The 22,396-nt window shown below is 39.5% G+C and overlaps 1 protein-coding gene, 1 long non-coding RNA gene and 1 pseudogene across 2 annotated transcripts in view; 2 read left to right on the forward strand and 1 right to left on the reverse strand.

The window, feature by feature from the left end:
* LOC110985274 (glutamine--fructose-6-phosphate aminotransferase [isomerizing] 1-like) overlaps positions 1 to 22,396 on the reverse strand; it is a 93,681-nt gene that overhangs the window by 47,553 nt on the left and 23,732 nt on the right. The window contains exons 6-7 of the mRNA XM_022246587.2: positions 17,968 to 18,121; positions 3,819 to 3,980 (exon numbers count right to left, since the gene is read on the reverse strand). Of these exons, the coding sequence (XP_022102279.1) occupies positions 3,819 to 3,980; positions 17,968 to 18,121 (316 nt within the window). The remainder of the gene's footprint in view (positions 1 to 3,818; positions 3,981 to 17,967; positions 18,122 to 22,396) is intronic.
* Positions 13,777 to 21,490, forward strand: LOC147796053 (uncharacterized). The gene is made up of 3 exons (XR_015428388.1): positions 13,777 to 13,981; positions 20,340 to 20,495; positions 21,381 to 21,490. It is a non-coding gene; the product is annotated as an uncharacterized LOC147796053 (long non-coding RNA).
* LOC147796054 (uncharacterized) lies at positions 14,052 to 15,859 on the forward strand (annotated as a pseudogene).

Here is a 22,396-nt window from a genome sequence, read left to right on the forward strand (position 1 = left end):
TAATAAAGTCATGATGACATCATCAAGTGATTTGTTATTAAATTTTGAATATTTAAATACATGTATCATGTCTGATTGGGTTCAAACCTCCCATATATCTTGGAAAGAGAAGGCTTCAGACAAAAATTAACCTGATGTGATGATAACGTCATCATTTGCCAAGTCACCTGACATTAAAAGTGCACTCTTCAAAGCACTGTATCTGGTGAAGTACAGTGCACGATTGGGCTCAAACCATGCAGAGAACTAAAAAGGGAAGTGTTATAGAGGAAAATTTACGTCATGTGCTGATGATCTCATCAGGTGAGAAGTCACGTGACATTAAATATGCACTGTTTAAAGCACTATATCTCCTGAAGAATATGTCCGATTTGGTTCAAAATTTGCTGATATCTTGAAAGTTAAGTGATTTAAATGGATACTGACCTCCTGTGAGGATGACATCATTAGGTGACAACGTGACATTAAAGATTCACTCTTTAGAGCACTTTATGTCAAAAGTACATCTGATTAGGTTCAAACCTAGCTGATATCTTAAAAGGAAAATTCTTTAGACAAAAATTGACCTGATGAGAGGATAACGTCATCAGGTAGTAATTCACGTAATATGAAAGGTGCAATGCTTAAAGCACTACATTTCCTTAATAGCATGTCCTGTGGTGTTCAAACTTTGCTGATATCTTGAAAGGGAAGTGACTTAGGCAAATATTGACCTCTTGTGAAGATGACAGCATCAGGTGAGAAATCAAGTTGAGATTAAAGGTACATTCTTTAGATCCCAATATATTGTGATGTTCATGTCCAATCGGGTTGAAATTTGGTAGACAGCGAGAAATGGAAGTTTTACAGACGAAGTGAAGTGATAAAAAGGTTCATACCATATCTTCTAATGTCTGGAAGGGTTTCCACATTTGTCATTATAACGTCACCAAAGAAAATATTGGAATTATTTTTGTAATAATTTGTAGCTCTGGAGTAGATCTTTAAGCAGAAAGAGAGAAATGGAAATGTGGAAGTATCTCCCATGAATTTTTCTTAACAAAAAAAAGAAAAATGCGAAAAGCCCTTTACTCTGTCCTTAACCACTTGCTGCCAGGGAACTCTGTTTTTGGTACCATGGTTTTATACACAGGGCCGTGCTGCCCAAAATGGGACAAAAGAGCTGGTCCATGTAACAAAAGACTGTACTCGGAACAAAAGGCCTGCTGCTGGGAATTGCCATCATTTTTCAGCTTGCATTTTTCGAAGGTAATCCGTCACTGTTTTTAAACAGTATACCACTGTTTTGGGCATAGTGCAACCGTGGATTAGCACCGCGGACAAAATTGTTCCAGGGCCCCCATTGATGAGCGACACAGCCCCGCTGCATGCTAATCCATTCGCATTTGAAAAGATGCCACTCGCATTCACTGGGAACAAAGGAAATTACGGAACACCTCACAAATTTTGGGCTCTCTTTACAGGGCGGCAGGCCTGGCTGAAATACTCAGAAGTCAATGAAGGTTGCCTGTCAGCTTAGAGTAGCCACCAAACAGTCATTCATGTGGGTATAAACATCCATTAAATGAAATGATGAATTTTAAAGATTTTTGAAAACTGAAAATCTTCAAAATGGCCCATATGTGTGCACAGCATTTTTAAAAGCACCCGGCAGCAAGTAGTTAAGACAGATAAAACCTCTAGTTTTTCTTCATCATCTTCGTCTGACCCCAACCCCCTTTTTTTGTACAAGTTTCTTCCACTGATTTATTTTGAAATGTTGAATATTTAATTTCCCCATACATTTTTTTAAACTGTTCTTCAACAGGAAGACTGCTTTTGCACTGTTATCGATCTGACTGAGTTTGTGTTGGGGGCACACACTATAAGGCCACAAGCTAGAAAAGGTTCCTGTACAAGTTCTCATAATGACCTCATCGTGTGACAAGTCATCTGACATTCAAGGGGCACTCTTTAAAGTGCTATATCTCGTGAAGTACATATCCGATTGGGTTGAAACTTTGTGAATACATGTACATGTAGATCCAAGGGTTTCAGACGTAGATTGACCTCATGCGATTGTCACATCATCGTGTGACAAGTTATCTGACATCTAAGAGTTTTAGACGTGGATTGACCTCATGCGATTGTGACATCATCATGTGACAAGTCATCTGACATTCAAGGGGCACTCTTTAAAGTGCTATATCTTGTGAAGTACATGTCTGATTGGGTTGAAACTTTGTGCATAACTAAAACGGGAGTGAGTAACTCTCAACTTCAACCGAGAATTACTGCCAGAACGAATGAGAAATAAGACTAAATTTTCTCTTCCGTTCGATTGCAAATATACCCAAGAGTCAAAATATCAAGTAATATTTCATTAAATGTTTTCCGTCAAAATGCAACTCATGTGACACGAATTTAAAGGAGCAGTTTTTTCATACGTGTAGTGCTTTTAGCCCATTGACTTTGTACAGTACATGTTTTCAAACAACCATTTTAATAATTTTGTGATGTTTGATGGTTATCAAAGTGAACGCCAAGAAAGACCTTGATACAAAAATTATTCTAATTGGATGACTTCATGATGATGTCATCATCTGATTTATTAATGATTTTTCAATGTTTATTTCAGCCCATTCATTTTGTACACGTTTTCATGCCACTATTTTGATAACTTTATGTTTGATCCTCACCAAAGTTACAGCCAACAAAGACCCTGATAAAAGAATTTTGCTAAATTTATCACGTCATGATGACATCACCTAATTTCTTAATGATTTTTTAATATTTAATTTTCTGCTATAGGTTTTATACATGTTTTTCGCCAGCCAGTCTTCAGAACTCAGCTCAATATGATTCAATTATGTAACATTCATTAAATGCCAACATTTTCTATTCATTCTAACATTTTCAAAGCTTATTTTTTTAAAATGCCCTCTCATCTTCAAAGCGCTACATTTCATAAATACATATCCAATTGGGTTCAAACCTTGCAGATATCTTAGAATGGGAGTGCTTTAGACAAAAATTGACCTCAGTGATGATGTCATTAGAGGACGAGTCACATGATAATTATCATCAGGTACATTTGTATCTCATGAACTACATGTCTGATTGAGAAAAGGATGCATTTTAGACAAAAATGAACATTATGTGTTGATAGCAGACCCTAACACAGATCATACTAAAATAATGAAGTCAGGATGACATTATCATTGTTCATGTGACATATGAATAATTAAAGCAGTTCATGTCAGAGGGCATAAGTTTCATAAGCAGCATGTTAACACATTTCTGTTCACACACCTACTTGTGTTGGCATTTCCTAACAAGTAAAGTTGTCCCCTTAACCTGGGGAAGGCCTGCCCATTGTTCCGGGTGTCATGTACATATGCCCTCACACAAAGTGGTTCCAATTTGTTTTGCACACAGAGGATCTGATGCGTCTATTTAGACTTACTTGTATGTACATGTAGCTATGCAAAGCAGCCGTGATGCGTGTTTCTTGTCACTCTAACTACAACAGAATACATGTAGCTATTGCAGCTTGCTGCTTAAGAAGCAAATCAATTCATTCAACAAAAATATGAAACTTTATAACTCTGTCTTCTTTTACAACATCCATTAAAATATTTTTGTGATTAGTGGTTACAGGTAAGCCCAAGGCTATGAAAATGATTGTATCAATGATGGGTTGTGATTGTAGGCTCACCAGTATCCTTCCATGCAATGATGTAACTGAGGTGAATTTTTTTCCTTGCCATTTGAAAACCCTATGAAACTAACACAGAAGACAGGTGTCAATAAAAGAAACACAGAAGAGAGATACTCACATCCATCTTGCACAGCTGCTACATCATTATCTTCCAGGTAGATTACTCGGTTTGTGTGCTCTATAACAGCACTGGCATCACTTGCAAAAAAGTATTCGGCCTCCTTAGATTCCCCAACAATCTCGAAATTTCTCAAGCTGATGGACCGCTCTATGGTAGTTGCTGCACACGATAAATTTACAATTTTTGAAATGTGCTTTAGTTTAAATTGTGATGATCTTGGTTACATGGTTAAATTCTTTAACAAAATGAGTTTTGAATCTACAAATAAATTGTACCAAACATTTAACAGGAACCAAAACTGTTCATATTTACACCTTGCATTCATGAAATTTTCAAAACCATTTGTGCTTTGTACAGGAACAGCAGTCTGCCAAACATATACCAGAAGCACCTCAGTTTTGGCTAAATGATAAATAGTTTTCGAGATGCTTATGATAATAAAGACTGGTTCCATTTTCGTTTACACCCACTTCACTGGACTTCAATAGCATGATGCTTGTGAGAGTGGATTTAACTTGAAATTATTCACTAAGAAACAGTTTTAAGGAAGAACCAAACATCAATTAATGACAGCTCATACTGCCAATACTACAAACTCAAATGGATATCCACTAACGGCCCCATCTTAGACCCAACTCAGCAGCTGCTACTGTTACATTTTAGTTTGTAAACACACAATCATTCATAAGGACAGTTTATCCATTCCTATTGGTTGAGAGCCCACAACATGGCCAGTCTTCAACAGTTAATAAAGAACTGATTGGCTGTGAGCCATTTCACGTAGCACGTATCATGCGAGTGCAGTCTGCATTAGAGGAATTATTTTATTATTCTCAGACTACACACAAAATAGTCTTGCAATGGAGACAGAGGTTTGACTTTTTGGCATGTATTTCCTAGCTGCTGTTTTATTTCCTTTGTATTCATAATGCTTATATCAGAACTTCGGCAGCTTGCCAAAATGGGCACGTCTGACCAGATCACGAGACACAGGGCAAGCTTGCCCGAAATATTGGGCATGACTGCCCGAATACTTGCCAAGCTTGGCAGCTATGGGCCCAAATCCTTGGCATGCTTGCCATCCATTGAACTAGCCAAACCGGAATAAGAGGGTGCTAGCCAAAATGTTTGTGCTCGATTGTACATGTATGACATATGCCTAAATTATTAATATAACCAAATCAGCCCCACCAGAACAAGAGGTGCCTGGCACAAGATTAAACATAACAGACCACAAGTTTGAGAGTACGCCGTCTTTTCACTGTTAGCACATGCGATTGAATAAGCCCCACCAGAATAAGAGGGTGCTTGGCGTACCCGTCCTAAGATTAAACACGACAGATTAAAAGTTAACATACAAGTTCAAAGTTTAACATAAGACAAAGTTTATCATAAGACATACTTCCAAATTAAAGTTGTTTACTATTTTAGCTTGAATTGAGGCACTGCCTGTCGCTCCTAGCCAATTCCTACCACACGCGCAACGCGCCCCCCACTGAGACGACAGACAGTGCACTCCCCTCAACCTTGAAAATCCGTATACTATCCAATTCGAAAGTGACTTCCTTATCATGCTGATGCACCGTGAATTGCAGGCTCTCACCGGACGAACCATAAAATTGTCTGTTAACTTCCATTTCCCTGGTTCCATGTAAAGGGAGATCAATGCATGTAACGAAATGTGCAGTTGCATGTTTAACGCACTGACCCTAAAATTTGCAACATGCCCCAGGGCATGACGACATGCAAAGAGCAACTTCAATTTGGCCATGGCATCCATGTGGGATGCTTGATCAATATGGAAAAATACATGCAAGATCAGCAACCACCATCTGCGGTTGGCTTAATTTATCCCAAATGCATCAAAGAATCTGTCGTCAGATCTAGCTTGGTATTTGCTGTAAATCACCCTCAGGTTAAATCAACAAAGAGCATTAGCTAAATCCATTTTATTATTATTATATTATTATTATCCAGTCCACCTTGAGTTATGTGATAATAACCTACGGGGGGTCAAACCATTTGCACATTGTCTTGCCCACCATTCACCAAGCTAACAAAGCGGAGTTTAGCATACATGTACCTCCAGAACGGGTGATTGTACATCGGAAATTCAGTTGCCTGTCGAATAAACATCAGGCCACAATGGCCATCATAGTGCCACACTGGGCATGCATGGACCTAAATCCTTGCCATGTTTATTACTCAATCACCTTATCCTGAAAGTCATCGAAGTTGAACACTAACACCAACAAAGCAAATGAGCATGTACCAGAACTACGGTAGCTTGTGGAAAAAACGGGCATGGTCACTCCATACTTGCCACACTGAGCACGCACAAGCTTTTAGATTCTTAGCATGCTGGCCAAGCATTCACCTTCATATTAACATAGCAAATTGATCAGAGTAGAATCAAGCCCCGACATAACAAGCCGGCCCAAACTGACAGCACAGCGGCAGCTTGCATATGAAATTAAATGGAACACGCTGCCATAATTGCCTCTTCTTGGCACACACGGCAGGTCCAAATTGTTGGCATGCTAGAAAACTGTTGACTTTATACAGGACAAAATTGGCACTAAAATGGAACATTGTAAAGTCTAACCTGACGGCGAAAAAACCTCCTGCTAGTACAATAACTCTCACAACACAGAAACTTGTGAAACCTTCTTTTTATCCAAGCAAATAACTTTACCATAACGTAGAGTGAACTAAAGGGCCGACCTACATGTAGAATTTTAAAAAGTCATCGGTTGGAAATAATTTTCGGTGTCCCAGTGCAAAAAACACTGCGTACGGAAACAATTCGTAGACGGACACCGCAAGTACATGTAATTCGAATCTTCATAACACTGGGGTCTGAAACTAAGATACTATTAAAACTGCATGGGAAACTTGGAACCTTAATCTTCCTACTGTACTAAATTCTTTTGAACAAGTGAGTTTGAAGTTATGACGATAAAATCGAGGAAAACAAGTAAGCTTTAGCTGTGAAAGTCACACTGCACATTGAGCGTGTTTTGGAAATGTCAAACTTTCATGAAACTCTCTTCAAGAAATAAGAGAGCACGATATAGAAAGTTAAGTGAAATTAACAGGGTTTACTTTTGGTTAAACTTTCGTTAGTGTTGTGTGTAAGGCAATTATCTAATCCAATAGAATGCGGATTTTGCTATTAATTAAATCTCTATCCCAAAACTGAAGCATGCATTTACTGGTGTGACAAGGGTTTTTATGTCACTTCCCAGTAAGTGCTATTCCGAGCTGCACCCAAGCATTAAAAGTTCTAATGATTACGACACGGTGCTCCATGAAATTCACCACACAAAAAAGCTCACAATATTGTGAAATAGATGCTGTATTTTCCCCAAATCTAGTTACACGTACATAAATTCAAACAATGCCAACTATACCAGGCAGCGCACAAGAAATAAGATAGCAAAGAGTAAACATGGTGAAACAAATTTGAAAACTAAAATTCTCTCTCTGAAGAGGCCTTAGGAAGTAGTCGAGCAGATTTTCAGTCATCAGTGCCACCTAATTAATGGGGCCCAGAGAGACAGAGAATACAACGGCCACAAGGTACCCAATAGACTTTCATGACTTTGCACTCTTCATTACAGGCAAATTCATTCACTAAACCAGTAAAGGAGCCGAATTATAACAAATGTTTGACAGAAGAGAAAAACATCCGGCTTGGTGCTTAGAAAAAAGCCCATTTGGATAGAACAGAATTGGAACGGGCCGATAAATAAACGGTCAATCCCTGCCCTAATTCAAATTTACTTTGCAACTTGAGAAGACTATACATTGCCGACGAAGGAAAGAAAATCTCATACAGGTTTCTAAAACTATGAGAGAAAAACTTCACGAAAAACACTGAATAAAAGTGTGTCAGCTGATCATGATAATGTGTTAAGCACTGCTTGAATACAGCAAATTGATGGGCATTCAAACCACAAAAAGCCAGTGTACTTGTAAGAATTTGCTTCTACCAAAGATTAATGGGACACAAACATAGGTGGTTTGTTGTGGGTGCAATTCGGCTGTGTCGGTACATTTCAGTCCACTCTGCAAAAGACAATAACATAGTTTTTACTTCCCTACAATTACGAGGAATGCGTCAAATGGCCAAAATGCTGTAGAGAATGTTCTTAACATGCTGAGAAAGGGGCAGGTCTACGTGTAAGGAAGTTGCTTGCAGCTACACGCAGTTACACCTATCTTTTCATTGTTTTATGTCTGGTGCGGCAGCGCAGCCGGCATTGCCATGTATATGTATGTATCGCGTGTACCGTAGCGTTGCAATGCTACCGTGAAGTGTGGGGCCTAAGCCCCACGTAAACTGAACGTGAACACGCACCGTGCCTGCAAGTGTATCGGAAGGAACTGAACGCAAGATCATCAGATTCAACTTACGCCCACCCTGTAAGCCTACTATCTCTAGTCCTGTGAGGCATAGCAGAGCGGCTGCCATGTTTGTCCTTCTTTTCTTTTCTTTTTTTTTTTTCTATTAAAACTATCCAAGCCAAATAAAGTGGAAAAGGAAGGGAAGGAACTGACTGTTTGGGGTAGACATTCAATAGCAGACCTCACCCACATTCCTGTGGGGGAGGAGTCTTCTGCTTTCAACCTACCCAAACAGTTGCTAAATATGCAGAGTAGCACCGAACCTGATATCGGCGAGGATGCAAGCCCCAAGGACAATATAGTGCGGACTCACTAGATAATGGAGCAGTTAGGCAGTTCCAGTGGTGGACCGCCTCAATGAGGAACCCTTCTGCATTGATCCAATGTCAGGACAGTTCTGCCAAGTGTGGAATCCTATTGTGAGACATCGGTGAGGTGGCATGAGGTGAATATAGATGAGGCCTTTCTGCATGTTGCCTTGCACATCTCCTCCATCGGTATGCCCCTGAAGTGGGCCCAAGATGTCAAAACTGCCCAGATATCATGAGCCCTGATGAGGTGTTGTGTTTGATTGTCCACAGAAATCGGCCAATCTGGGTTGGCAAACTTGATAGCTGAAACTGCCCATATGGCTATAGTGTCTCTGGCCGCAGCTCGGTAAAGTTTAATGGTAATAATGAAGAGCTGTGATGTCCAACCTCTAAGCTTTCTGGTTCTGGCTATGTACCATTTAAGAGTTTGCACTGAGCACCATGGTCTAAGTTTGCTTAGTAATGGTGAGGAGCCCCAGCATGGGGATGAGGGAACACCACAGGGTTCCCATCGGATAAGGCCATCAGCGACGGACAAGGCTTTCAGTTCACTGCCACAGAGTGAGGTAATAATAGGAATGCCAGATTCACTGTCATGTTGATCAACAATGCGTCGCTAAGAGGCTCAAAAGGGGGGACCAGCAAGCAGTTGAACAGCTGACAAGTCCCAAGCAGGTGATTAGTCTCTTGGTAGGAGGACACTCAAGAAACATTCTCCGGAGTAGGTGTTTGAGAGCATCGTTGTCAGACACAGTCAAGCCGTCTGGTGAAGCCCTTATGTAAAGCTGCAATGGCCGACTGGTAGTTGTGGATGGTTGGTACTTGTATAGGTCTGATTTGAAAAGGTGCACGAAAAAATCAGCTACAGTAGTCACAGAAACATTGGTGGAGAAAAACCTCATTCTGAACACCACAAAGTTAAAATGTTGTAATCTGGCATCATAGATGCTGCGCATAGATTGCCATCAGCTCTTTGAGGCCATCAGCTCTTTGAGACCAGAAAGTCCCGCTGACTTGAGGGATTGTGTGACAATAGCCAGCAAGTCAGGTGTAGAGATGCTGGGTGAGGGTAAAGAATGCTGGACTTTGGTTGGTAGAGCAGTTCCAGCCTGGCAGGAAGGACCGTCAGCACCCGTACAAGTACAAGACTATACTGCTTCCGTTCCATTTTGGAGAGTACCGCTGGTATCAGGGATAATGGGGGAAAGACGTAAGTCAACATCCCTTCCAAGCTGAGCTGAAGAGCACTTCTCGCCCAAGCCTGCGGGTGGTAAAATCTGGTGCAGAACACTGGCTGATGGGCATTCTCCACCAACAGACCAAGGAGAATAGGTTGATGTTTGGTTCCGCATTCGGTCGGAGGTGAGATTATACCCCGTTGAAGGTCAATGGCTGCCCGTAGATATGTCGGATGTTGCGTTGGGGCGAGTTTCGACTTTTCGGGTTGATAATAAAGCCTAAGCAGTTCATGATATCGCCGTAAGGCGGGTGGAAACTGCTGTCTCGACGATGAGCCAGTCATACAAGTATTGGAACATCACGGCGTCCCGCTATCAAAGGTGAGTGGTGACGATCTTTGCAACCCTTGTTAACATTCTTGGTGAGGTGGAGAGGCTGAACGGAAGCGCTGTGAATTCAAAAAGGTTCCCAGCATATACATAGCTTTGTGAGTGAATCAGGATGTGGAGGTAGGCATCTTTCAGGTCTATGGATGAGGCCCAACAAGGAATCGAGAGAGACTAGGTGACTGTCCGAAGAGTCTCCATGTGGAATTTCTTCGGCCAGACAAACTCATTCAGAGGCTTGATGTTGATAATAGGTCGCCGACTACTGAGTTGTTTCTTCAGAGTGAGGAAGAATGTTGAGATTTGAGAACAGGGCGGATGGCTCGCTTTTGTAGGAGAGAGTGTATTTCAGACTCCTGTGCCTCCCACTTGTTTCTGTCAGAAGGAACTCAAGTCGGCCAGACGACAAGTGCTAATGAATTCGATTGAGTATCCATGGCAAATGGTCGCGAGAACCCAGCTCTCTGGTATGACTTTCTCCCAAGACCCTGCGAAAGTTGAAGTCGCCCGCCGAAGGGTCCATAATTGAAGGGCAGAGGCGAATCTGAATAGTCAGCGGCGTATACTCCTGAAAGATTGAGGGTAGCTCGACTGAGTAGTTCTCCCCTGCGCAGGAGGCATGGGGCCATCCTGGCGCATGGTTTCTGAGCCACATGGTTAGACCAGTGGACACAGTAGTATTTGTGCATGTAAATGTAGACATCAGGAAGTTTTTGTTCTCTGTGGTTTCAAACATGCGCATCCCTGAATATGGAAAGTGGAGGAAAATCAGTCTGAGAGAAAAGTTCTTCAATTCTCAGGAATATTCAGATTACATGAGGAAGACAGCATTAAAATTTCAATGCAGTATGTTTCTCGCTTTTGAGCAAAATACAATGTGACAGGCAAAATCAAAGCTGGCTAAGGTGGAGGTTGGAGACAAGCACTGAACACCGAACAGCTAAATTACAGTAGATTGCCGTTGTAGCTCTCTCTTATAAGCGTTTAAATTAACCCACTTCGCTACTCAACATGTGCACATGTACAGAAACATGTACATGTATCCACATGTTGTCATGTATGTGAATTACATTTACATGCATTGGCAGATGTATGTACCGTGATTTTGGAATAAATGCATTGTACATGTATCTGGTTATCTCTATGTTTTCGTGATGCCGACCGAGACCAAATCTCCTCAAAAACCGCCACGGGACCTTGTGCATGCCACAGCACATCGCGAAGCACACAATGCATCTACACCTATCCCGACATCCTGACTACTACTGCTGCCCATTCAAAATTTTCACACTGTTTTCGCACACTCTTTTTTTCTCAATGTTTTCGCAAATGTTTCATGACGTGTTCACAAAAGATTTGCACCGCTTTCGCACGGGGGGAAAAGTTGTGGTCAAAATGCGAATGCGAATTCCTTTCGCATTTTTTCCCATTCCTTTTCACAGCTTTAACTTTCAAATGCAATGTACTGTACATGTGTACATCACGGAACCTTTGGAACCCCTTAACCCTGTGTGTCACTTGGTAGTACAGTAACGTAGAGTCAACGAGTCTGAAAGATATAACAGAAGAGAAAATACCACATACCATGAAAGTGCACACCTCAAACTAGAGAATATATCAAAATACCAAATGTATATTTTTACAATACGTTATGGTTGATTAGAATAACACAGAAACGTGGTAGCGAAACAGAAACTCGATAAACTCAAAGAGGCCCAAAAAAGTCTGTTTAGAATCACACTAAGGAAAAGAAGGACAAACATGGTGGCTGTTCCGCTATGCATCATGGTACTATAGGGCGCACATCACGTTGATCAGAACTTTAGTGAACAGAATCACATGCAAAGGAATTTGCATATTTAGTGACTATTTGGGGTAGGTTGAAAGTAAAAGGCATGATATTCATAAAGACGATTCTAACACAGAACTTCTCAATAAACAACACAAAACAATTCATTTACATACTTTACTACAAATAACGGCAAACGGTCACTTCCAGTTCTTTACTCAAGTCTGAGCCGGTCAAACGTAATTCCTTATTAGTTTTGAAGGATGGCCAGGTGGTAGTGCAGGCAAAATGCTACAGAAGTATGCAGAAAGGCAGTATACTGCATTCCCTGAATGTGTGCTTAGAACGGAATGGTTTCATAGCAGAGAGGAAATACAGCTGTGTAGTTGGATAAGCACGTGTAGACATACATGTACAGTTTTAGTTATTCCTGTATTCGTTTGTTAGGGTTCATACACCCTTGTGAAAAAAATATTCCAGGACTTTTCAAGGATTATCTAGGTTGAAAAGTTTGATTTTTTCCAGGACTTAATTCAGGTTGACATGCAATACATGTACATGTACAATATATCAATACAATACAATAGAAGATTGTGAAGTTATAACAATGTACATGCATAGAAATCAAGCAGCGCAATGACAAAGACGTGACAAGTTTTCTGACAGTGACAACCGGACCACGAGGTAGGCCTACACACATTTGGCAATCATAAAAAATAAACTTCCCCTAGTTCATTCAACGTTAAGGAAAAAACTTCATTAGTTTATAATGACTGAAAATTTTTAATTATGTATTAAATAAATATTGTATGAAAAAAATATGTATTAAAAATTAAGCATTTTCCAGGACTATTCAGGATGGGTATGAAATTCCAGGATATTCCAGGTTTTCCAGAATGCATGCAAACCCTGATTTGTGTTCAAGAGGATGCCTTACACAAGCACAATACATGTACAAAAAGGAAACGTGACAGGCTAATCAGTACTGTTCTGAAAATAAAATATATATTTCCTCTTCTTGTTTTTTCTTTAGAATAATATTCAGCATTTCTTTTAGATAAATATATAAATACATTCAATTATAATGTATCAATCTGGGTCTTTTCCTTTTGCATACAATTACGATTTTATTTTAATTTAACTCAATTTATTAACTGCAGTAATGAAAGGCATCCCCCCTGCTCTTTGGTTAGCTGATAAAAATGTCAAGGAAAATTTATAGACGGCCTACTTTGACTCCCATTCTTATTTGTTAAGCCTTTGTACCTCCAAAATTCATTCCAACTGATTATTCAACAGGCTATCAGGTACTTGCTTCAATATAACTGCCCTGACATACACCCTGAGACATTACCCAGAACTTGCTCTGAAGGAGGTGCCAGGGCATTTGCCCTGTACAAGCATGCCACAACAGTGGCCCAAACCTTCTGGATGTAAAATCCAACCAAAATCCATGACAGGCTTGATCATGGCAAAGCCCAGAAAATCAGGAAATGACAGCCTGTTTTCACAAAAGTGACTGAGCAAAGGTACATGTAGTGTACAATTAAAAATGTCTATTAACAAATCTGCTTTGTTGGTGGAATGTGGAAAGACAAAATGTACATTTGTATGCATCTGACAAAAACTGAACAAGCACGTACATGTAGTTGAGTACAACTGAAAAACCTTGTATCTACTTTTTGCGGACAAGAAATCTTTTACCTTTGAAGAGTGATGTCTGGACAACTTTTCTTGACAATCCATTCATCCTTGTGCACATTTTTTTTATCACAGATTCAGTCCTGATCCACCAAGATAATAAAATGTAACAAAAATTTGCTTTTTTAAAATGTTCCTCCTTCTTCAGCTAGAGTCCAACATAAATTTTCCTTTTTTTTCTTTTGTTCATTTTGAAATAACTGACTAAACAGAGTTGTAAATTTTTCCTCATATTTTTACAGAGTGTTGCTGCCTACTTCAAGGGAAATAAGGCAGTTAAAAGCCTTAACAAAAACCCCACTGAAGTATCTTCTCCAGGAGGATGTTTCAGTGACTCAAACGCCCCTTGGACAAGTTCAGAGAGGATCAAGCCTATATTATCAGGTACTTATACTGAGTTTAAAAGGTGGATTACATTAGCCAGTGATTAAAAAAATCTATAGCTACAATACAGATGGACATGATGGATGAGGATGTGGGTTTGACTACTTCTCCTTCAACCAAACATCCTGAAATCCTTTCAAACAGCAGCATACCAAACATATTTCTTTAACACTTCCAAACAGGCTGGCGGGAATTGTTTTGGTGACTATTAACTCTTCATTCTTTCAACTGCTTTCTCTATATGTACCAAGTGACAGGCAATCTTTCTAGTGAGCATCAAATCAGCTGGTTTCATCTGTGAAGACGATGAAGCCGGTGGAGGGATGTTCACCTTTAAACCAATTTTTTTAACCCCATCTATTTGAAAGCCTTTATCCACCATAATTTCATCATCAAGGTAGACTTTTTCATCTCTTATCAGGTCTTGAAGGAGCTTGCAAATGTGACTTTTCTGGCATATTTCTTTGTCAGAAATAAACCGTGAAAATACTTGTTGTAACGCAAGATCCTTCCAATGAAACCCATTTTGCAATCAGCACAAAACTAAGAACAGCTGGTCGTTCAAAGACAACTTCATGCATGTCGATTTTCTTTTCTCATACTCAAGTTGGTTGTTTTTTGCATCAAGGATTGAGAAGTCAAAAAGCAAATTGAAAGTGTTGGCTTGGAACCCTGTGTGATATTTGTGATTTTAGAACAGTCTTGACACTGAAGTTTTTCCAGTTGATAACCTTGTCTGATGGCTTTGACGGTGTCCTGTTGGATTGTTTCTTTGCATCATGCAGCTCCAAAACCTTGGCAGCAAGATTCTTCTTGAGTGCTGCCTTTTCCACTCTAAGTTATGAATTAATGATGCCACTGATACTAGTTCAAGCCCAGATTGTGCTGGAAAAAAGATACATTAAAACAGAGAAGAAATATTAATTGTAATTCATACAGGTGAATGACTTCGGTCTTTTGTCTTTTTTGAGATGGTGTTTTGGATGAACCAACATGTTTTCCTACCTGAATTCCCAGCAAACAAGCACAAATATGCACAATGTGACTGTTGCTGTGAGTGATTTCTGGCTGGTAACTTAGTGTACTTGGCACTCTCAGTCTCAGACGATCTTGGTCTTGATCCCTCTTGAAGGTGGTGCTCTCAGAACTTCTGTTCTCGGTCTTGATCTCGGACTAACTGGTCTCGACTACAAGACTGTGAATGCCTTGCAGTTTGGTAGGGTAGTTACGAGGGAAAAAAAGTCAACACAAGTTTCAACTATTTTGTGCTCTTCCCAAATAAACCTGAGTGAAGCTGTGTCTTATGGCAAAAAGCATACAAGTGTTGCAAAGGAGGCTTATTTCAATACAAAAACATTCTCCATGTTTATGACTGCAGCCTGGTGGCTAATCCTGCTTGTACATGTACTAACACAGCAGCCACACTAGATGGCAAGATATGTGATGGAGAACAAACAGGAATCCTGGATACTAAGTGTCCATACAGTGCAAGAAACGTGATTGCTTCGGAGACTACAGATGAAATTTCAAATTTCTTCATGGTAAAATCTGGAAATTGCATAAAGTTAAGGGAGAATCAACCACACTTTTATCAAGTACAAGGATAATTAATGGTGACTGGGGCACCTTTCTGTGACTCTGTTGTTTACACAAGTAAGGCCATTCACCTTGGAAGGATTCTGCCTAAGACACAGATGTGGAAAGTCATATTTGGAAAACTGGCTTTGTTCTGTAAGGAACAGGTCACACAATTCCTAGCCAGTACTGAAGAATATAGGGGAACTTACCAGGTTTAACTTCTGAAGTTAGATTTTCATTAGGTGCATCTGTTCCTGCCTCTGCACTTTTTGTCTGCCTCTATAGTTTTATTTTGGATGACTGACCACTGTAAATTTAACAGGAAAAACAAATATTCATTAAATAACATTTCTTTGGATTTTACTGTATCATATTTCAAGTAATGTTCCAAAAATGCAATGTTTCAAACTAGTTCCTTCTTACGTGATCAAAAAATTCTGAGAATGTTCACTGATCTGTTCAGTTTTTAGAAAATCACAGACCAAACTTTGAATAGCACTTCAGCACACTTAGATTTCTACAACATACTTAATCTTTCCAAGTGCTTAAAAATGTTTTGAAATGTATTTTGCAGCCGGCAGATGATTTTTGTGTTTGTTACCGACTTCAATTTGGTATGAAACTAAAGGTTTCAGACAAATAATAGCAAACTGACCCACCTGTTTTCATGGTTAAGCTTTTGTTTAAATGGAGGCCTCTCAGCTTTATAGATGTCACTACCATCAGTCGGTACTGGGTCAGCGCATGTAACCGTTGGCTGTCCTTCTTTTGAAATGCTGTGAAATATATAGTACAGGAACTTTCACTTGGAAAATATTAATACGCTTTTATTCTTATTTCCAACTACAGGTTTACAACAAATTTAGACAGGGCTAATTAATTTTCTATTAATTAAAATAAATTATTTGAATACAATAACACTGAATCAATGAAAATAATTAATTTTCCTTTATAATCAAACACCAATATAATGTGCATTGGAGTTGCACCTGCGTGAAGGTCTCGTAGAGTCCCAATAGCCAGGACAGGATCAAGACTGGACCTTGAACTCATAAAGTCATTTGAAGCAAGATATGGGACGAAGAGTACCCCCCGCCTTTGTGTTGGTCATTGTTTGATTGGAATCTCAGGAATTCTTTACAGACTTCTAGGGGGGATGTGTTGGGTAACAACAGTCTAGAGTGTGTAGGGATTAAACAGGTAAAGGGGGTACCCCTCTGTCCCATATCTTGCCTGGTATACATAAAATGACCTGTAAGATGCCACAATGAGACTAAAGCTGTAGTGAGCTACAGCGAAACAAGAAATGACACAGGTATTGTCCTACAACTACAAGGTCAAATATTTTATGTTTCATTGCAAATGATTACAGGTTTTTTCAATGCTGTACAGTGAGGTGATGCATATGCCAGGAAAAGAATTCAAGGAATTATTACTTTTTCTGTAACAGTAGACTAGAAGTTTAAGCAAGTGTTGTCTTCTAGAAATGGCATCCTATTACTACATGAAACTAGGCCCAAGAAGTGAACAACCTACTTTTATTGAAGATGTTGAAAGAGTACATAACTAATTGTCAGAAGAGAAACTATTTTTTCAATAACAAATTATTAATCTAAGTTAATTTAATTATTTAACAATATGTTTGGCATTTGCAATTAATAATAATCCTACCTTAGAACACGTGCACTTGTCCTTGTTGATCTTGTTTACATTCAAGTCTGAATGGGGCCGACCACACGCTTTAATCCATCTCAAACATTTCTCAAGGTTGGATTTGGGCTTTGGAAAAGCGAAAAAATGCACTTCGCCGGATGCCTGGTGTCGGAATTACATGTACATGTACCGTAGCAGCATAGTTTTACCATTTTATTCCCAAACATACAAAAAGTTAGAACCGACTTCCAAATCGATGGGCAGCTACATTGGGCCCACTGATTTGCGTAGGGTATTTGTGCGGCATGCGATTAAATTTGACCAAGCTAATGGCCAACAACTTCTATTAGCAAGCACTGCGAAGTTTTCATGGTCATCTGACTGAAAGTCATCCTCCAATGCATGGTTTGATTGACAGACCGGCAGGGTCCATCATCGGTTAGAAGTTTTATTTCAGTATTATCGGTCAATCACTAATACACTCTCAGTTGGTGATGCATTATCCATAAGCTACAACATTTAACAATTGTAACAACCCCGACTCCATCCCAATAACTGTCATTGCTGTAATTTAACTTTTCAATTCATTGGGATTCAAATGTTCATTGAGTCTCCTAATTTCGCATGTTTTTTACATCACTCAATTTTTATCAATCACTGTGTGTACACATATGATGACAGACCTCACAATGATCTTTCTCATGCTCATGATTAAAACTGAAATGAACTCAGAGGGAGGAGGTACAATTACTCACCTCTGTGGCTGTTGTCTCTGTAGAGAATAGGCACATAGTCACTGTTCAATTTCTGCTTGGTCTTTATGCCAATGAGCAGGGGACTGCCGCGACGTGTAGCCACACACTGACCAGGGAAATAAGTGCTCATGAAGGCCAAGGCAAAAGCACCTTCCTGTAGGCAGGGACACAAAGCAATAGGCAAAGCTCAAAATATTACATATACAAGTAAGCCCCAGATACAATGAAACGTGGGAATTGTTTCTGTTGTAACACTCCCTGAAGTTTCAGTGTGAGATTTGTTTCAACTCTTATTGGTACATGTACATGCATATCAGCCCAAATGAACTACCCTAATTAACTGGCAAACATCCAGTACAAGCAGTGAGTCGAACTGACAATTGCATTTCACCGAATTCAGGGATCTGCCGCTGCCGGTCGGCGCCGGTTGGGCCCGACCGGCACGCAGAATTGCCGACCGCCACAATCTGCCAAATCAACTTTTCCGACCGGCAACAATTCCCGATAAGAACCCAAATAAAATAGCATCTTGGTCGAGGGATCGATTGTGAAGATATGAAGATCGTGAAGAAACCGTAAAATTTCTTCGTAAATTTCACTTTGCACTGCCATGCATATCGTCTGCGCACCCACGTACGTGCATATGCAACATATCTGGACCAAATATTAACATGAACCAATAGGAGGCTTTGTTACGCGCAATGTACGTGTACATAGTGCGTAACGAATCTTTCCATTGGTTGGAAGGCCACACATAGGCTTGCATATGCAACGCTCTCAGTGCGCGAATATCGGAAAACCCCCTCTCCATGATGTACAGCGTTGTTTGTCCAGTTCCGCATTTTACCCAGTTCCACAACTTGAAAAGAAAATTTGGCTTAACTTTCAGAAAGAAAAAATTGCAAATGACCCCATTCGCACTTCGTTTAAACACTTAAAAATCTGGCAGAAAAACAATTTTACATGTACTTTCAAAACTGACAATCGACCGTGACTCTTTTTCGCCACGCCGACCACGGTTAGCAACATTCGGTGCATGTATTTTCTGCTCGATGTTTCATAAAATGATCACTGCGATCGTTTTTTAAACCAACAATCGCACCGCATTCGTTAGTTGTTGTTTATCCCACGGTGAAAATATTAACTCCGCAATTTTTTTATTCAAAAGTAACAGCATGATTTTGCCTTTTCCGTAAACGAGTTCCATATGGCAAGATACACGCGCTCAGTATGCACGTGACACATGGCCAGATGTGTCAGAAAAGCAAATGGCCAATCTACATTATGTTCATGTAGACTTTAAAATGACTGTTCAGAAAATCCCTGCACACATTTATGAATGTCGTTATCCCATATGCATACTGTACGAACTTTTGAACAAAGAAAATAAGGAAAATATTCCGCCAAGATTTTGCATGTTTCGCCTTATTTTCAACACACAAAAAAAAATGATTTGAATAGCAATGAAAAATTATGGGCATCATAGAGATTAATTAAATAATAATAAATTAATTCAATATTTAAGGGATTTACAGAATAAAATCAATATTTATTTCTACTCTTTTTTTTCTAATTCAATTGCCCGTCTAAAATTATCACCTCATCCTAGTTGACCAAAATTACAAATTTTCAATTTTTTTATTAAATTTCAGAAACTTCAGACATGAGATCCCTAATTCTAGGCTGTGTATACACAGCTGAAAACACCCAGAAAGTGCTGTTTCCGGCCATCTGGGGGCTTTTAGATTCCAAAAATTTTCTGGTACGCTCCGCGCCAACCGATGGTGGCGCTCCGCTTAGATAGTCCTGCCGGCACTAAAACCATCCTGGGCAGAACCCTGCGAATTGCAAAAAATAACAGCAGCAAAAACTAAAAAAATAAATATGACAACAAAAATACATACATGTAATTGACACCTAAAGAAAAAATTAATACTTTTATAATTAACCTCCAGAAATCTACCCTATCTCTACTCTTTCACTGGACAATGAACAAAATCAGGTTTGATAGGATGCACCAGTCATGAGCAGACCATCATGAGGTCCATGTATAACCTCAGAAGTATCCACGCTCACAACCTTATAAACACCTTCAATATTTGCATAATAAGGAATTCAACACAGTTTTTAAAGTTATGAATGAATACCCATACATATACCCATTACCAACAAGTAATCTTGTTTTGAGTGGTCATTTTGCAAGCTGCAGGTGGAAAATTTAAAAACAAAAAAGGTGGCAACATTTGATTCCAAGATGGTAAATCATAATAACACCACATTAATAGCTTAAAACTTTAAAATCAAAGCAAGTTTTAACAGAAAAGCGATTGGGATTAGTATAAATATGTTTATTTTTCCATTTGTAATTTCAGCTCTGGTGCTGACGAGGAGTATGGAGTGGGTGAGAGTAAGATGGTAGACCTTGAAGCCAAGAGAGAAAGCACTAGCCAAGGCAAAACGGGCACAGCTGAAGCAGGGGAGATGGTCAGGCAGAAAGCCCTCTAAAGTCTGACAGAAAAGGCTGAATGGTAAGCACATGTATGATGATTTGTGCATTCCAAAGGGAAGGGGTGTGCCAGTAGCAATCAGTATGTACATGTACTTGTACTCTGCTGAACAAAAACACTCTGCTTCTTCCAAAACAAAAATGTGCTGAGCTCACCCAAAGATCGATTGTTGTTAGTTAACTGTCTGTATGATGTAGCTGTACTAGTGCACTTGGAAAAAAGAAAGTGCTAGCATGTTTGGATATTAATTAATGTATCTTGAATTGGGGAATTAGATATTACATTTGGGAGATGCTTTGCCCTACCCCACATGTCGGGTAGGGTAAAACACCTCTCAAATTAAATATCATTTTGGGCATTTCATTTCACTTAATTTATTACATTGTCACGTTAAAAAAACCTGAAAATTGGTTTTCCCTGTGAATTACCGGTATGCATAAAAAATTCCTATTGATACAACGAATATAAAACAACATTTATAAAAAGCAGAGACTAAACAGATAAAAACTGTTTTCATGCACCAGGGTGGAGATCACCAATCAGGAAGGCGCAGAATTTCTTTTTTTAAATGCAGAGTTAAACAGGTGGCAAGCATTAGGCAAAAAAGACATTCTAAAACACTGTGTTGGTGCATGGGGTGCGGATTCTTCTGGATCAGTTGATGACCACTGAAACATAAAGGGGATGCTTAGGATCTTGCATTATTGCACAAAGCTTGGGGACAATTGCTGATTCGAAAATACTTTGAACATCTTTCACATCAAGACCAATCATTTTCGAAGCAATGCATCGAAAACGGAAAAAATTGGAATGCATCACATTCCAATTTTTTGCTGAGTAAAACCAAAATTTACATGCTCAAATTTGCCATTTCACATAAAAGTGGCCCATCCATTCTTTCTTCAGATGAAGCCAAGCTGCAGACCCCTCTGCCCAAGAAGCGCAAGAAGGTTGAAACCACTGAGTACATGCAGCACCTGAAGGACAAGTCGGAGGAGTACACTCTCAAATAGCTGCAACTTGAGCATGACAAAGAACATTTTGAACTGGAGAGGAAAGAACGGCAAGCTAAGCTGGAACATGATTCAGAGATGATGGACCTCTTGCTGAAACTACCGGTAACAAAGAAGGAACTCTAAACCAAATGACTTTTTCATTTTTCTTTCATTGTTAGCATTCAAGGCCCAGTTTAGAGTCAACAGGTCATAGTTTTTAATGCATTGTATTCTTCATGGAGTCAGAGCAACAACGTCATAAAACCGACTTTACAGTTTTGCAATAACATGCTTTTGTCAGTGCCAAAAGGCTGTATGTTGTACATGTAAAAGGTTCGGATGAACATGTAAAACATCAGGCACAAGATATATACGTAAGAGGTTTTGCACCATTTATGAAAACTGTATACAAAATTGAAAGAATGTTTTTTGGCATATCAGAGATACGATGTTGTTGCACTGGTATGAAGAATTAATACCGGTATATCCAAACTGTTGAAACAGAATTTTGCAGTGTGAATGGTAACTAATGGGACAAGTAAAGCAATTTACGCATCCAAAATGTTGGATCAGAATCTTGCTGTGTGGAACAGACTGAGGAGGGGCTCTGACAAAATCATTAGTTTAACAGATGCTGCAAAGAAGTAGCTGAATCAAGTGTTGAAAGAGAGTATGAAGGAAGTTGACTGTTCCTTCACAACACACAACAGGGTAGACTTGAATGTCTGTTGATAATCTGTTGGGGTAGGCAAATCGTCGGAGCATGGTACATACATGTACGTGTAAAGCATCCAAACCTGATGTCACAGTCCGGTTCTGGCATACAATCAGGAATTCCCAATGCTGCATGGAGCCTATGAAGTTTCTCACGATCTATTCAAAACATATCCGGTGTAAGATGTTTTTTAACCGCTTGACGACAGGAAT

Source organism: Acanthaster planci, linkage group LG19, assembly GCF_054643075.1.
Source record: "Acanthaster planci isolate LZ-2023a linkage group LG19, COTS_SCS, whole genome shotgun sequence".
In the NCBI taxonomy this organism is placed as follows: domain Eukaryota; kingdom Metazoa; phylum Echinodermata; class Asteroidea; order Valvatida; family Acanthasteridae; genus Acanthaster; species Acanthaster planci.